Source organism: Phyllostomus discolor, chromosome 1, assembly GCF_004126475.2.
Source record: "Phyllostomus discolor isolate MPI-MPIP mPhyDis1 chromosome 1, mPhyDis1.pri.v3, whole genome shotgun sequence".
Lineage (NCBI taxonomy): Eukaryota > Metazoa > Chordata > Mammalia > Chiroptera > Phyllostomidae > Phyllostomus > Phyllostomus discolor.
In genome coordinates, this window is record NC_040903.2 from 211,335,789 (window position 1) to 211,353,487 (window position 17,699).

Sequence of the window (17,699 nt, forward strand, 5' to 3'; positions counted from 1 at the left end):
GTGCTCCTCAAGGCTGAGTTCCAGTTGTTTGTCCCCTCTTACAGGTGGAAAAACTGAAGTTTAGAAAGGTCCAGGACTGCCCAAGGTCATGTGGAAAATTCAGAAGCAGGATGGTAGTATTGACTAATTCTGTCAATAATTGCCCAAACCCAGAGTGGACCAACAGGGTCGAATCAGGCCCTCGCTAAAATAAACCCTAGGGTCGATGGGCCTGCTGAGTCCGGATCCCTAGGGGCGGGGCCTCAGGTTCTCTGGGGTAACAATATCCGCTGCTTCCGGGGGGCCTGGCCTGTACCCGGCCCTGGGCAGGGTCAGCTCGGGGCACGAGCGCTTTGACTTTCTACAGCCCTGGGCATGGGGGTTCTTAGCATCGTCCCACAGGCAGAGAGGAAGTGGAGGCCTAGAGGGGTCAAGTGACTTGACCACCGTCCCGGTCTCTGGGCTCCCACGTCTCAGTGGAGCCTGAGCTGAGCCCAGGTCTCCAGGACAACTCCCTGCACGGCGAAGGGCCTGCTGACCTATCCCTCCTCGGGGGCTCTCTGCAAGTCCGAGAGCACGCCCCGGGTCACATCCTGGGGATGGGGCAGAGCCAGGATTTGAAGGGGGGTCAGCTGGAGGAGGGGCTCTGAGAGTGTCCGATGAGACCCCTTCCCTGTGTGAGCAGGAAGGAGGTGGTTGGGAGGGAGGGGACCCAAGGGGACCGCCCCACCCAGGGCAGAGGGTGTCTTCCCGAGCCACAGAAACAGCTGGAGGAGACTCAGCCGACTGGAGACCTGTGACGACTCGGGATCTGCCCCTGGGGACAACTAGAGCCTGTGCGTGCGCTCTGGGGCCGGGGTGCTCCCGGTGGGTGTGCAGGGTGTGAGTGCGTCTGCTCGGACAGGGTGTCCGCGTGGGTGCTCCTCTCGTCTCCTCGTGAATGTACCCCACGCAGGCTCGGGCTCAGGTCCTCACTCCGCCACCCACCGCCGTTCCACCTTGGGGGAATCCCTGACCCCTTCCAGGCCTCTGTTTTCTTACCTGTCAAATGGGGCTGGAAATACGGTGCCTCCCCCACTGGGCTGCGGGGAGGCTGCGAGAGGACACGCGGGGAAGTAGGTGCACGGTGCCCGACACGGGGTGGACGCCGTGTGACTGTCGGTGATTACAATGACAGCTGTCGTTCTGCTGTCTCCACCCCACCCCGCCCACATGCGCCTGCTTCCAGACCGAGGACGCCGGAGGATGGGGGCCCCTCGGTGGTGGTGCTGGTCCCTGTGCTTGTGGCTATGGGCCGTTGTCTGGCCCCGGCTGGCCAAGAAGATTCTGACCCCGTCCACGCCGACCCCCGGGACGTCCCTCCGCGGCCGGCCCTGCCCTGCCACAAGCTCTCCGTGAGCAACATAGACTTCGCCTTCAACCTCTACAGACAGCTGGCTTTGAACGCCCCCGGAGACAACATCCTCTTCTCCCCAGCGAGCATCTCCTCGGCCCTGGCCGCGCTGTTCCTCGGAGCCCCTGCGGCCAGCAGGGCCCAGCTCCTGGAGGGCCTGGGGCTCAACCTCACCGTGGTGCCCGAGGCCGAGATCCAGGAGGCCTTCCAGGACCTGCTGCTCCGGCTCCCCGCGAGGGGCCCCCGGCTCCTCCTGACCATGGGCCAGCGCCGTTTCCATGGCCTGGGCCCGGGGCTGGGCGGGACCCGGCGGAGGCCCAGAAATGCATCCAGGAGTACGTAGAGAAGCAGACCCAGGGGAAGCTTGGGGCCTGGGTGGAGGAACTCGGGAACGAAACTGCAGCCGTCCTTGTGAGTCACGTGCTTCTCAGAGGTAAGACGGTGTGTATCCAACGTGGAATCTCCTTCTGGGGACTGGGGTCCGGCCACATCGCAGTCCTGCTCCTTACAGCACCCAGAAAGCCTCCCCTGCTGACTTCTATATAGGAGGTCCACTGAATCCTCAACATTTCTGCTTGAATGCCTCCAGTGACAGGGAGCTCATCACCTATCCCATTCTAATGCTACTTACTGAGGTTTTTTTTTAAAAAGAATTTTTCCAACTCGAGTGTGCGTAAGTACTCCTCGAACAACTTGTTTAAAATGCAGGTGTCCTGTACTGATCCCCAAAAGATTCTGATTTAAGGGGTAGCTAAGTCAGGGACCAAGACCCTGCATTTGAAGAAGCCCTCTTCCTCCCCCCCCATGGATGATTCTGCTGTAGGAGGCCCTGATCCCCACTTTGAGCAACCCCAAAAGCAACCACATCAAGGAGCGTGAATGCCCTTCCTCCGGCAGGTCCCAGAAAGCATGGGTTACAGCAGGGAGCACCCCAAGGCAGGGACACCCTTTATTTGTCCCAAAACAGCCAGCAAGGGCGCACACCTGACTCCGCAGAGGCCTCCTGCCCTCCTCACCCTGTGCGGTGCTCTGCGGGTCTCCGGGGGTGTTCGCGCTCCCAACTCACTCAGCCTGCTCCCGTGGGGGAGGCTGACACAGCTAGGATGGATGTGCCCACTTCACAGGTGAGCAGACAGGTTTTCAAACAGAAGAAGTGAATGCCTGGGCCACTCAGGCCTTCCTCAAATACACGCCTAGGAGTACTTACCGTACGTTTTCTGTAGGTGTGTTTGCACACACACACACACACACATTGAAGTGTAAAGTCCCTATTATCACGCTGGTCACTGTGCCTATTTATTTATTTATTTTTTAAAAAGATTTTATTTATTTATTTTTTAGAGAGGGAGGGAGGGAGACAGAGAGAGAGAGAGAGAGAGAGAGAGAGAGAGAGAAACATCAATGTGCGGTTGCTGGGGGTCATGGCCTGCAACCCAGGCATGTGCCCTGACTGGGAATTGAACCTGCGATCTTTGGTTCGCAGCCCGAGCTCAATCCACTGAGCTACGCCAGCCAGGGCTTATTTATTTGATTTTTATTGAATTCTCCTTGTGACCCAACAGGGTGGTTATTATTGCGTCCACTTGAGAGACGGGAAAGCCGAGGCCCGGTGGGCGGCCACTTGCCTTAGACCGGCAAGCCGGGCAGAGCCTCGCCTTCAGATCCACACGCTTGCAGAGCAGCCTGCACCGCGTGGTGCATTTTTCCCTTTAAAATTCGCCACCTGTGAACGAGACCAAGGAGACCAGAGGGTGAAATAGCACTTCCACTAGCATAAAAGTATTGTGACACTGTGACAGCACGTATCCCCATTTCGCACACGAGAGACGGAAGCTCAGGGTGGCCCGGGGTTCGGTCCCCCGGGTCACACAGGTGACAGAGGACAAGCCGAGAGGGAGTGAGCCGGGCGTGGCGTCCGTACTGTGGACTCCCCACTCCCACAGGCTGCCACATGGGTGACCCCCGAGCCCATTCTCAGTTCCCTCCAAGGTGACACCAGCGTCTCTCCGCCCTCAGCCGGGTGGGTGAGACCCTTCGCCCCGCAGGCCACCCGCCCGAAGGAGTTCTTTGTGGACGAGCACAGGACTGTGCCAGTGCCCATGATGCGGCAGAAGGCCCGCCACCGCTTCCTCCACGACCCCGAGCTGCAGTGCACCGTGCTGCAGATGGACCACGCCGGGGACACAGCCACCTTCTTCGTCTTCCCCCAGCGGGGCGAGCTGGGGCGGCTGGAAGACGCCCTGCTGCCCGAAACCCTGATCAAGTGGGACAGTTTGCTCAGGACCAGGTAGACGGCTCACAGTGGGGGCCGGGGAGACGGGTCCCTGCCGCCTTGCTCAGCCACCACGCAGCACCCTCAGTCACTGTCACCCCAGGGCACTGTCACCCCCAAGGCACTGTCCCCCCCAGGGCACTGTCCCTGGCCTCCCTGCAGGGGTCAGGGTGGGACCTGGTCAGTGGCACTGGACCAGGAGTCGGGGCGAGGGGGGTGGGTTCTAGTCCCAGCTCTGGTGCCAACCTGTGTGACCCCGTGACAGGCAGAGTTCAACAGTGGGGGACAGCATGCACTTTAGAAAGCTCTCTGTCTCTCTCTGAGGGGGGGGCTCCGGGGGCAGAGAGACCAGCGGGGGGTGGGGACCAGGGTGAGGAGGCCACGGGCCTGTGGCTGGTGAGGGCGGAGGCTGGAGCCCGCTGAGGCCCTCCCCCCTCCCTTCCGGGGCTTCAACAGCAAACCGTTCTGTCTCTCCACAGGGAACTTGATTTCCATTTCCCCAAATTTTCCATCTCCTGCACCTCCCAGCTGGAGCTGCTCCTCCCCGAGAGCCGGTGGGCGGAGGCCCCCCGGCAGCCTGGACTGAACATCTCCAGGGTAAGCCGGGTCAGGGTCCGGGGCGGCGGGCTCTCCGCATCTGTGGGCCCCTGCTGGGGGAGCGTCCAGGGTCTCCTTACACACGCGGGTGTGGCTGTTTCTGTAGCTTTGCAGGTCACCGTGTATTTATTCTCTGCGTTTACTCCACATTACTGCACACCTACCACCCAAGACATGGGGGGCCCATGGGAGTAGGTCCCCATCCCCACCTCAGGCGACAGACGAGGAAGGGGAAGGCGGGGACAGGTACGCAGAGGAAGCTCCTGGGAGGCATTCCTGCTGTGGGCCTGGGACAAGCTGTGTCAAACAGGGACTGACAGGGAAGCTGGGGACAGCCTGGGAGGAGACGCTGGTGCCATGGAAACTGAGAGTCCCTCATCTGGGTGGAGCAGGGGATCTGGAGGGCCCTGAAGGCCACGCTGGTGACCTGGAACTCTGTCTTGAAGCCAAAGGGATGGACTCAGAGTTGTACGCGTGACCATACTTATGCTCTAGAAGATTCAGAAAATCTGTGGAGGGCACAGTCAACCCGGCTCGAGGTACCGAGAACAGAGGGCAGCGTTCAGGGCTGGGAGCCCCGGGGGAGACCCACGGGAGGAGGAAGCGGGAGGGAGAGCACGAGGCTCACAGCACCCAGCCTCACCTGCACGCCGCCCACGCCGGGCCTCGCCGGGCACTGCTCTGGGCCAGGCACCATGCCCGTCTCACAGGACATGGGTCAGGTGCGTGCCGTCATTCCCATTTCCCAGACGGGGCGACCAGGCTGAGAGAGGCTAAGAAAACCCCCCCCGGTCATGGCTGCTAGTCAGTGTCGAGCCCAACTGAAGCCGTTTAACATCAACGGTACATTTTTCTTTTTTTTTTGTCCTTTAAAACATTTTAAAAATATATTTTATTGATTATGCTATTACAGTTGTCCTGTTTCCCCCCTGTATCCCTTCCACCCTGCACACCCCCTCCCACCCATTCCCCTCCTTTAGTTCATGTCCATGGGTTGTACATATAAGTTCTTTGGTTTCTACATTTCCCATACTATTCTTGCCTCCCCCTGTTATTTTCTGCCCACCATCTATGCTACTGATTCTCTGTACCTTTCCCCCTCTCTGCTCCTCCCACTCCCCTGCTGATAACCCTCCATGTGATCTCCATTTCTGTGGTTCTGTTCCTGTTCTAGTTGTTTGCTTAGTTTGTTTTGTTTTGCTTTGTAGGTTTGGTTGTTAATAGCTGTGAGTTTGTTGTCATTTTACTGTTCATATTTTTGATCATCTTCTCCTTAGATAAGTCCCTTTAACATTTCATATAATAAGGACTGTGTGATGATGAAATCCTTTAACTTGACCTTATCTGGGAAGCATTTTATCTGCCCTTCTATTATAAATGACAGCTTTGCTGGTTAGAGCAATCTTGGATGTAGGTCCTTGCCTTTCATGACTTGGAATACTTCTTTCCAGCCCCTTCTTGCTTTCTTTTGAGAAATCAGCTGACAGTCTGATGGGAACTTCTTTGTAGGTAACTGTACCCTTTTCTCTCTAGCTGCTTTTAAGATTCTTTCTTCATCTTTAATCTTGGCTAATGTAATTATGATGTGCCTTGGTGTGTTCCTCCTTGGGTCCAACTTCTTTGGGACTCTCTGGGCTTCCTGGACTTCCTGGAAGTCTATTTCCTTTGCCAGATTGGGGAAGTTCTCCTTTATTATTTGTTCAAATAACTTTTCCACTTGTTGCTCTTCTTCCCCTTCTGGTACCCCTATAAATGGATGTTGGAATGTTTAAAGATGTCCTGGAGGTTCCTAAGCCTCTCTTTTTTTTTTTTTTGAATTCTTGTTTTTCATTCTGTTCTGGTGAAATGTTTCTTTCTTCCTTCTGCTCCAAACCGTTGATTTGAGTCCTGGTTTCCTTCCCGTCACTGTTAGTTCCCTGTAGTTTTTTCTTCATTTCACACAATGCAACCTTCATTGCTGCCGGGGTCTTTTTTATGCTGTTGAAGTACCCAGTGAGTTCCTGGAGCATCCTGATCACCAGTGTTTTGAACTGTGCATCTGATAGGTTGGCTATCTCTTTGTTGCTTTGTTGTATTTTTTCTGGAGCTTTGAACTGTTCTTTCATTTAGGCCATGTTTTTTTTTTTTTTTTTTTTTTTTTTTCTCAGCATGCCTGTTATGTATACGGGCAGAGCCTTAGGTGGTCATCAGGGCGGGGCAACCCATGTGGCTGCCTTGTGATGCTATATGTGGAGGAGGGTCCGAGAGGGAACAATGCCATTTGCTCTGCTCTTTGCCTGCTTTCAGTCACTTCCCCTGCTACCCACAAGCAAATCGGGCCCTTCTGGTGCTGATTCCCAGGTGGGTGAGTTTGTGTATGTTCTAGGACCCTGTGGGTCTCTCCAACAAACTCTCCTGTGAGGCTGGGAGTTTCTCCTGCCGCCGCCTCAACCCCCACAGGTGTTTTCGATCAGAGGTTTGAGGCTTTATTTCCCCACACTGGGACCCTGGGTTGCGTGGTCTGTCTCGTCCCCAGTTGTTCCTCCCGGTTTCTGCACGCAAAGTGGGACCATCTGGTCCTCCAGCCACCGCCTTGCTGAGAGTCCTCTCTGCCTGGCTGCCTGTCTCTGCCCCTCCTACCGGTCTGAGTGAGTGTTTCTTTAACTCCTTGGTTGTCAGTCTCCATAGAGTTTGATTTCTGTCAGTTCTGGTTGTTTCTTGTTCTTAAGTTTGTTGTTGTCCTTATTTTGGTTGTGCGAGGAGGCACAGCGTGTGTCTACCTACGCCTCCATCTTGGCCGGAAGGACATTCTTTTTCTGAACGGCCCTGGGTCCCTGTGGCCTCCTTGTCACACACATTCTGAAGGGACAGTGGAGGGAGAGTGAGGGAGTGTGGGCTTTGAAGTCAGACAGACCCAAGCCCAAGCCCTGGCTCTGTCCCGTCCTGGCTGTGGGACCTCCGACCACAGCACTTTGCTGAGCCTCGGCATCCTCATTGGCTAACCGGGGGCCCTGGGCCCCGTGTGAGGGGCTGGGGAGAGCCGGGTCTCTGACTTTAGGTGAGGCGATCTTCCACAGACAGCGGTGATGACGAAGGTGACGCATTGATAGCGTGGGGAAGGTCCCAGGCATAGATCACGTTCAGGGACAGAGCAGAGAACAGAGCAAGTACAACCTAGGCAGGGATGGGAAGCCAAGAACGAACAAGCAAAATACATGCTCACACGTGGGTGCCAGTAGGTGAATGAAGGGTGCATGCAGAGCAGGTGAGCCAATAAGTGAACGACAGCTAGGTGTGGGGTTCATTGAGGGACTAGGAAAAATGGTACGAAAGTCAAGGTCTGGTTGGTCCCTCCGTGGTGTCCGTGACGACGCCTGAACTTCCCTCGCAGGTCACTCACAAGGCTGTGATGGCTCTGGATGAGGACGGCGCCGAGGCCGCTGCTGCCACCAGCATCCAGCTCACTCCAGGGCCCACCCTGACCTTGACCCCACACCCGCCCCAGACACCGGGTTCCATCGACCCTTCCTGGTGATGACCTTCCACATGGAAACGGGAAGCCTGCTCTTCCTGGGGAAGATTGTGAACCCGTCGGGGTGACTGTGGCGTGCACCTGGGAGTGGGGCAGGGGACGAGTTGGCATCCAGGGCTCCGTGGGCCCTGGGGGCCTCAGCAGGGTGCTCGGGGTTCCTTCTCCGTCTGGAAGTGAAACGGGAATTATTCCAGAGCGCGATGGTGGTGGGTGCCCCCGCACAGGCTTCCCGCAGCCGCGGAGGAACCCCCGGCCGCGCGCAGGAATCCCTTGCCGCAGCCCTCGTTCAGTGAGACAGCACGCACGCCCGGGCTCTGTCCGTCCTGCGGTTCTCGTGGGGGCCTGCGGGGCGAGGGCAGAAATGGGGGGGTCGAGGCGGCGCCAGCGAGCGAACATCTGCTAGGCACCAGATGCGTCGTACATTTTATCTCATGTTAAAATTAATTTCCACAACAGCCTAACAAGATTAGCACCAGGTTGAACCACGTGAGACTGATTACAGTTGGCCTTTTTTCTCTTACCCCGCACAAAAGGGCGACCTCGTGTGGTTTCACCTGATACTCGTTCTCGCTTCTTCTGGCGGAGGCTGAGAACTTAGGGCGCATGCTCAAGGTCACGCAGCTAGTTAGCGGCCTAGCTGGGATTTGGGAGCTGTTTATTTCAAAGCCTGAACTCGGCATTTTCATCCCTTTTGCTAAATCAGTTTCTCGCTTGCTTGTGTGCACAAATCCCCTGGCGTCTTGGGGAAAACAGATTTTGATTCAGCAGGTCTCGGCTGGAGTCTGAGGTCCATTGTTCCCCACAAGGTCCCGGGGTGCTGAGGCTGCTGACCACATGATGACCACACGGGAGCAGCAGGTGCTAAATGCTCTGTCTCCATGACCCAAGGAGGGGTTGAGCTGGTGTGGTCAGCAGGGCAGAGGAGTGGCCCTGGCTCCTTGATGGGGCTGGGCACAGATTTGGCAACACCCTACGCGCCAGCTGACAAGCTGCTTTGGGTCATCTGTTAATGAGCATTTTGGGGAAATAAGTGCCAAAGGCTTTTTTGCCCATTCTAGGCATGCCATGTAGCTATGCTCCATGTCAGTCATTGCAACTGAGACCTGGGCTGTCAGCTGGCCCTGTCCCTGTGTCTCCGACTGCACAGAAGGAGTGACACAGGTTTTGGGGCCAGACCCACCCAAGACCAAATCCCGCCCCCAGATCTTTAGATGTCACCAGGGGCGTGACGGGACTGCAGGCAGACCCAAAGACCAGCTGAATGCTACTCAAGGGGCTGTGTGTGATCCCATTAAAACTTCATTTCACATTTACTGCCAGAAATAAAACTTACTGATTTTTTTCATCTTCTCAAGTGAGAAGGTGCCCAACAAGCACCAAAGAGTCAGGAAAGTGGGCCTCTCCAGAAAGGGGAGCCCCAGAGCCACTGAGAGTATCCCCTAAAAAAGATGGTAAGCAGCTCCAAAGTGCTGGAAACTGGATGTCTTATTACATTTTGGTTTTTGAGGGTCGATAGTGGGGGATCCTAAACCCTAATGTGTACGAGGCCAGGTGGGCAGTAGGCAGGGATTGGGGAAAAAAATAAGAGCACAAGTTTAGTAGCAGATATCAGCTGACTGTGGTGTTGGGGCAATGTAAGGAGTGTGGGGACTGTGGTAAACTGGAAAGTGGGGCTTCACCTAAAGGGGGCACCCAGTGGTGGCCTGCCTGTGACCGTGGCTTAGAAGAGAGAAATTTAAATTTTGCCCTCATATAAAAGTGTCAGTGTGTGTGTAGCTCTAGTTCACCCCGTCATCAGGAACCAGGCTTCTTCTAAGCTGTGGGCCCGCTATTCCTAGGGTGTTATTTTCTTCTGGATGTTTGAAGACCACTGATCCATGTCTCCACCTTCCAGCCAACAGGAAGGGGGCAAGGGAAAAGGGAGGGCAAACTCGCTCCCTTTAAAGGTACAATCCACGAATGATACACTCTCTTCAGCTCTCCCCCTATTGGCCAGTATCTAGTCACGTGACACACATAGCTGCAAGAGAGGCAGAGAAATGTCATTTCTAGCTACGGTGGCCCTGTGCCCAGCCCCAAACTGGGAGTTCTCTTAGTCTAGAAGAAGGGGTGATTGGTTATTAGACCTCCCACAGCCTCTGTCTCAGCTCCTGCCAGCCTCAGTTAGACCTTGCAGAAAGGTGTCCAAGGGTTGCTGGCTTTTCAAGTTTTGAGAGAAACTAAAATCCTGGTTTTTATGTAAGAAATGTTTCCATTTTTGAATCTTGACAACACATTCAATTAAAAAAAAAAGAAAAGAACCAAGCAGCCAACAATAAGTGAGGTCAGTGAAGCGAGCCAGGGATCCAGAAGGCAGCTGGTCAGAGTGGAGGCCGGTCTGCAGGGTCCCCGAGGCTGGCCCTGGGCCAAGGTGCCTCGGGTTGACTGAGGAGCCTGAGGGGTGTGACCTGGACTGAAATCCCAGGCAAACGTAAGTCTGGACCCAGAAATGTCTGACCACGGTTTACAAAAAACCTGCAAGACACATCCTTTAGACATTTCTGTCAACAGAGCCAGTTTATAGAAAGAACTAGCACGACAGTGTCAGTGATTTTGTTGACGTGAAGACAAATACAACAGATGTTATGGGAAGTATATGAAGATCTGTGACATACCCATGTCTGTGTTTTTTTCTCATCCAAACATGGTCGGCCCTACACACGTGCAAGGAAAACTAACCCCGGTCATCTCTGGTGATTCTGGTTTTCAGTCGTGTACAACTATCGCTGTATACAGAATCTCCAGGTCTTTTGTTTTGAGGGTCTTGTCTTTCAAGGGAATTTAAAAACTTTTTATCTTTACTCAAGGACATTTTTTCATTGTGTTTAGAGACAGAGGAAGGGAGGAAAGATTAGAGACACATTGATGTGAGAGAAACATTGATTGGTTGCCTCCTGTACACACCTTGACCAGGAGTTGAACCCACAACCTTTCAGTGTATGGGATACACTCCAACCAACCAAGCCACAGCAGCCACAGCTCAAGGGATGAACTTTATCCAGCAGTTGGTTTTAGCTTGACTGACAGCTTGCCAGTCTCTGGGCGCATATGGAAAGCGGTCCCCTTTCATACTTTGTTCCTGGAGGGCCTGGCTGGGAGACACCCCCTCTGTCCTGGCTGGGACCCCCACCTGTCCCTTCTGGCCATTCCCACCTATCCCTGAGAGGCTCTTCCCAAGGCCCAGGTGACCCCATGCCTCTGTGAGGGAGTGACAGGCTGGCGTCCTGCTCCAGGTACCCCACCTCCTCCCTCCCCAGTGTAAGGGACTCATTCCTGCTGGTCGCTCCCATCTGGCCACTCACCTGTCTCTGTCCACAGATGATCTGGTCCCAGTCCTCAGGCGCCCACAGTCCCACAGCCGGAGGGGCCCCTGGCTGTCTGGTGATGTGGTTCTCTGTCCTGTGACCCGAAATCCCTGTGACGATGAAGCTCAAAGGCTTTTCTGCCTTCTGGGACAAGCAAGCCCCCCAGCAGCACAGGAAACATTGGGGTTAGGTTGCCCTGCCCCATGTGGGGGAGCCTGATGCAGTCCCCACCTTGGGGGTGCTCACGTGGGGCCGTGCCCACCAGGGCCGAATGTCAGACAACCCTGGCTATGGTGGGGGGCGAATCGAGGACAGATCTAGCTCGACAGGGAGGAGAGGGGGCAGGTGGCCCAGCGGGGAGACCCTGGGAGCCTCGGTCTGAGGGGCAGCAGGACGCCGGCTGCTAGCCGTGTGACCGTGAGCAAACGTGTCTGTAAAATGGAGCCTGGAATGACCTGACCCCCCACCAGGGGCCGTCTCAGAGCCTGGCATCCTCTCCAGTCCTTGCTATGACCCTCTGAGGAAGAGGCTCCTTATGTTTGGACAGCAGAACAAACTCAGGGACAGAGGCTTAAGTTACTTCCTCCCTGAGACCCCTAAAGGAGGCCATGTCTGCCCCGGAAGCCCCCAGTGTGTGTCCCCCACACATCCCCTGAGCCCTGAGCCTCCCTCCTGGGTATCTTGGGTCTAGTGTCCATCTCTCGTGCCTACGGCACAGAGCACCACACCTAAGCCCACTTCCAGGGGCCCGAGGCAGCGCCTGGGCCAGGGTGGGCATGCAGGGATGCTCGCCGGCTGGACCCGTGCAGACCCGACTCCCCACGTGAGAGCAGAGGATAGAGGAATGGAGGTCCAGGAGAGAGAAAGAGAGGTGTGAACACAGCCCATCCTCGGCCTTACACACACACACACACACACACACACACACGGCAGGATGGGGTAAGAGGGAAGGCAGGCCCCCAGTGAGGGACAGCCACAGAGAAAGGCAGCGGGGAGACAGGAGAGAAAATTGCACCGATTCCCAGAGCAGAGTGAGAAATTGTTTCCAGAGGCAGTTTGGAGCTGGACCCCCAGCCCCTACAGCCCCGTCACTTAGCAGGTCCAGAGATCCCCTTGCAGCTGCCAGGACCGGGAGGAGGCGGGGTGGGCAGGGCGGACGGGGCCTGCTGGAGAAAATCTCCCCAAACCAGGCTTGGCATCCGGGCCTCTGACTGCCCTGAGCCTGGGGGGCGGGGGGCAGAGAAAAATGGTCCAATATGGCTGGTCCTCACCCACACCCCCCGATGCCCATCTGCTCATCACGAGAGGCCGGGAGGGTAACCCGAGAGTCCCAAAGGTGTGGCCCTAAAGGCCAGGCTGTCCCTAAGCAGGGGGCTCTGTCTGCTGTCTGGGGTCCTCGAATCTCAAACACAAAAAACTCATAGGAAGCTCTGGAGGAAATGCAGCGTGAGGTGAGGGGACCCAGCGAATCCCTCCTTTTGTTTTCTTTTGTCCTCGGAAAACATTCAACAGGAGATCCACCCTTTTAACATACTTCTTTTTTTTTAAGATTTTATTATTTATTTTTTTTTTAGAGAGGGAAGGGAGGGAGAAAGAGAGAGAGAAACAAACATCAATGTGTGGTTGCTGGGGGTTATGGCCTGCAACCCAGGCTGTACCCTGGCTGGGAATCGAACCTGCGACACTTTGGATTGCAGCTCGAGCTCAATCTACTGAGCTATGCCAGCCAGGGCCTTTAACACACTTCTAAGTGCACGATTCTGTATTATTATCGGCAAGAACAGTACCACTCAGCAGACCTCGAGAACCCTTCATTTTTGTGTAATACAACTTTCTATCCACCGAATAACAATTCCCTGTTTCCCCCTCCCCCAGCCCCTGGCGTCACCATCCAGTTCTTCCTCTCATGAGTCCGGCCACTTTAGATGCGTCACAGAAGTGGGCCGCACAGGTCTCTGTCCTTCCGTGTCTGGCCCACTCAGCATCACGTCCCCCAGGTGCAACCACGTGTCACAGATTCCGAGTTTTCTTTCTGTTGAGGCCAAATAATATCCGCTGTATGTAAAAGGTGCAAAGAAAACTTACAGATAGGTGAAATTTATTTCCAGACCATGTGGCCGATAAGATGTTACTATCCAAAATGTAGAGGGAACTCCTACAACGTGATACCCAAAACACAAACAACCCTGTTAAAAACGGACAGCTTTCCTCCAAAGAAGACGCACAGATGGTCAACCGTTTCGTGAGAAGATGCTCAGCATCACCGATCACCAGGGAAATGCACCTGGAAACCACAAGGGGGTGTCGCCTGACACCCGTTAGTACGACCATTATCCAGCCAGCAAAGGTGAGTGCACCTGGAAACCACAAGGGGGTGTCGCCTGACACCCTTAGTATGACCATTATCAGAACAGCCAAAGGTGAGTGCCGGCAGCGACGCGGAGGAGTCGGAACCTTGAGCACTGCTGGCGGGAACGTCAGCTGCTGCAGCCGCTGCGGAAACCAGCCTGGAGGTGTCTCAGCAAACCAAAGCTGGTCAGCAGATGGTCCAGCCCCCCCGCTCTGGGCATGTTTATCTGAAAGGGTTGAATCAAGATCTGGGAGGGAGAGACGCCTGCCCCACCGCGGTCACTGCGGCATTGGTCACAGTAGCCGAGCGGTGGAGACCGCCTGAACGCCCGTGGAGGGACGAATGGGGAGCAAATTCCTCTCATTCCTGTCCTATTTCAGTCTTCGTCACATGTCAGAGCGGGCAAAGGTCCCCAGGGCGTGCCCTCCTGCGCTTTTCAAACGAAGCTTCTCTGAGGGCAGAGGGGCCAGCAGGTGGCGCTCCGTGCCCCATCCCGGCCCAGGTTGGGCGGCTCTGATCCCTGCTCCGGAAGTAAGGTTTTGGCTAAGAAAGAGGTTGCACTGCTGAGCATGCTTAACATGTAAACGATTCTTAATGTTGATACAGAATTTAATTATTTTCCCAGGGTGGGGGAGGTGGTGGGTACTATCCCAGGGTCTCGTGGCCGGAGAGGACAAGAGGCTGGCCTGCGGCGCTCAGGCCTCTGAGCCAGGCCACCCTAGGGCCTCTCTCTCGCTCTGCCTCCCTCCCCCCTCTCTCCCTCCTTCCTTCCTTCTTCCTTCCTTCCCTTCTTCCTTCCTTCCTTCCTTCCTTCCTTCCTTCTTCCTTCCTTCCTTCCTTCCTTCCCTCCCTCCCTCCCTCCCTCCCTCCCTCCTCCCTCCCTCCTTCCTTCCTTCCTTCCTTCCTTCTTCCTTCCTTCCTTCCTTCCCTCCCCTCCTTCCTTTCTCCTTCCTTCCTTCCTTCCTTCTTCTTCCCTCTCCCCTCCTCCCCTTTTCTCCTCCTCCTCTTCTCTCTTTTCTCTCTCTCCCTCTCCTCTCTCTTCTCTCTCTCTCTCTCTCTCTCTCTCTCTCTCTCTCTCTTCCTCTCCTGCTCTCTTTTGCTGTATAACCTTGAGCAAGTCCCAGAACTAACTTCACTAACCTCCTGGTAAAAAAGGGTTATTTAGTGCCTCCTCCTTGGGGTGCTTGGTGAGGTACCTGAGTCGCTAACCCTGAAGCACTTAGGAGCAGGTCCCCACGGCTGCCTCACGGGGTCTGGCGGCTGTTACCCGGTCTGGGACCCGGGGACCCAGCTCTGGTCCCCACTCAGCCGGGACATCTCACCCCTCTCCCTCCCCACTCTCTCACCTGCTCAGCGAGAACTTTGGCGGAAGCCGGGTTCTCACCTGGCTACAGACAACCATCTGGGAAAGTTTTTGCGAGTGCTGACCCCCAGGCCTCACTCCCACGGCTTCTGACGTCACTGGTCTGCAGGGGGCTTAGGTGCTGGTGCTTTTTCTAAGTTCTTTCGGGCGATGCTCATGAGCCACCAGAGCGGAGAGCCTGCTCTGGCCAGGTTTAACCCCTTCTAGCTCTAACGCACTATGGATGAACTCAGCTTTCTTCCAAAAGTACCTGAGAACCACTGTCAGGTCTGAAGCCCTCCTAGGTGTTTGGTCTCAGGCCAGTGAGGCCATCAGACGTTTCACTGCCTGGAAAGTGCCCGGCGCTGCCTAAGTTGGGAGTTTTCAAGTAATTTTTTTTTTATAATAACTTACCTCCATGCTGCCAGCTTTCCAAAAAGCCTACTTTATAAATATCCTAGAGCTCAAGTTCATTATCCTGGGATCTTACGCTGGTTAGATACGGGAAAGAAAATGTCTTTCAGTGACTCTAATTTACCTGCATGTTAACTTTGGGTCATGCCTCTTCCCCTCTCCCTTTGCCTCCAGTTTAATGATTTGAAAGGGGGTTGGGGGAATTAATGATGTTCACACATGCAAAGAAAGCTAGAGAAAAGGAAGAGAGATGAGAGGGAGGAGGAGAAGGGAAGAGAGGGAGGAGGGAGGGAGGACTCCTTTTCATGCAACAGCAATAATTATGACAAACACATTAGTCCAGGACCACACTTGATGAATCTGCAAGCTGTGGATGGGGAAAAACGTTAAATGTTGCTGAGGAACATAAAGAAGATTTTTTAAGAGATTTTATTTATTTATTTTTAGAGAGGGAAGGGAGGGAGAAAGAGAGAGAGAGAGAAACATCAATGTGCGGTTGCTGGGGGTCATGGCCTGCAACCCAGGCATGTGCCCTGACTGGGAATCGAACCTGCGATGCTTTGGTTCGAAGCCCACGCTCAATCCACTGAGCTATGCCAGCCAGAGCTGGAGGAAGATGTTATTGTATGTCTTTCATTCACTTTCAATTTTGAACAAGGGGAATATGACATCTTCAAAGAACAACTTTAACTGGATGGGGGAGCCCAGAAACTCTCCGGGGTGACTGGTTCTCCGGGGTCCCCCACTGCAAGTCCATGGCTAGGACCCATCCAGGAATGACATGAAGTGTTTGTGTGTGTTCTGAGCATTGGAAACAAGTATGTAACCCTCCGTGCCTCCGAAATTTCACACCGAGAAGGTTCGAGGCAATTGACCACAATTTCCCTGCCGCGCGGGGCTGCGTGTGTTTCATAATGGGAAGACATCCCTTCAGAAAAGCTAAGACCTAAGAGTGTCTTAAAAGGTCGCTCTAATTCCATTTCAGCTAAGAGACAGGTATTTTTTTCCTAACTAAAGCTATAAAATTGCTCCAGGACATCAGACGGATTTCGTACCTTCTTACCTTAGGCAGACGCCGTGACGATTGCGCTCACGGCCTCCTTTGGCGTGGAGAAGGCCCCCACAGGCCTCTGTGCACATGGAGGGTTTTATATCTACCAAAACCAGGGGCCACACCTGAGAAATACCAACCTGAGGTTACCTGGGGGCGGGGGGGCAGTGATGATGCATCGGGGAGCTGGGATGCTTTCATAGGGGCTGCGGGTCAAACTGGGCTTCCCATGCAGAGGTCCACCCCCACCCGACATTGCCCACTCGAAAATGTTGGGCATTGGGTCAGCCTGAGCAAGAGCTTTCGAATCAGGGAGACCCGGATTTGAACCCGCCACATTCCAAAACCATCCCTGCCCAGGGGCTGCGAGGACAGCCATGGGCTCCCATTAGAGCAGATACCAGAGAGCCGGGCCCACGCCCGTGACAGCACTTGGCCAACGAGCGTCCCGGAAGCAGCATGAGGACAGAAGACCCGGGAGTGTCTCCAATGTCACGAGCCCCGCGGAAGCTTCCTCGCCAGCTGCCTGGAAGAGAGGGGTACCCGCCTGCACCCGCTCCCTGGTGAGGCTGGGTAACGGGTCTCCAGCCAACCGGATGGGGCCCTGGGGCCAGATGAATTTAAATTTAAAAAATAAGAAAATGTAACATTTGTTGTCCAGCTGAGTTAGCGGGAGTAAAATAGTCACCTGCTACATTTTTATTGTTATTAGTGTGTGGCTAATAGTTTGTGGGGGAGACTGTCTTTGGGGTGTTTCGCACTGCCGACCCACCTGACATTATGTGTCCATCCACGGGACACACTTGTTCAGAGCTGTGTCTGCCTGCCACCACCGCTCAGCCCTGCCTGTCGCTGCCTGCCTACCACCTTGGGGTGTGTCAACGCACTTCTTGACCCGTGCTGGGTCAGGGTCCAACAGTGCTCCCAGACGCACTCCCGTAGCTCCACCCTCCATCCCCATAGGGGGTGGTCCCACCCATCCCCACACCTGCAAGCTGTCACCCCAGTAGGGGACCAAGAGAGTGCAGAAGGGTCTCTCATTGGCCCATCTGGAGGAACCGAAGTCTCAGCTGAAGGAGTCACATAAGGTAGTCCAGTCCACTTTGAGAGCTTCTTTGAGCTGGTGTTGTATGCACCGAAGAACAATGTTGATTGAGCATGACTGACCCCATGTGTTGGAATAAGAACTATTTTAAGCTAATTTTAGCACAAGTGTACACACCCTGGATACTCTTGTCATGGTCCCCGTGGATGCTCAGCATCAAGGCGGCGCTGAGAAGCTGAACAGGGCGGGTGAGAGAGCAGCCCACTGCCACCGGGCCTGCACGCACATGCTCACCGCGGGGCTGGGAGTTCTCGCTCTGACCTTTTGCACTTGGGGGCGATCTTGGTGGGAGCCCCTAGGACTAAGCCCTCACCACCTGCACTTGGAAATGCTCAAGCTCC

At 55.0% G+C, this 17,699-nt stretch overlaps 1 protein-coding gene across 1 annotated transcript; it reads left to right on the top strand.

Moving 5' to 3' along the window:
• The first annotated feature begins 1,224 nt into the window (after positions 1–1,224).
• On the top strand, positions 1,225–8,036 carry LOC114492127 (putative serpin A13). The gene is given in 6 exon segments (XM_028506317.2): positions 1,225–1,243; positions 1,246–1,662; positions 1,665–1,805; positions 3,389–3,659; positions 4,124–4,241; positions 7,612–8,036. Coding segments are annotated over 6 exon segments (1,110 nt in total). The 3' UTR covers positions 7,756–8,036.
• Positions 8,037–17,699: the final 9,663 nt, after the last annotated feature.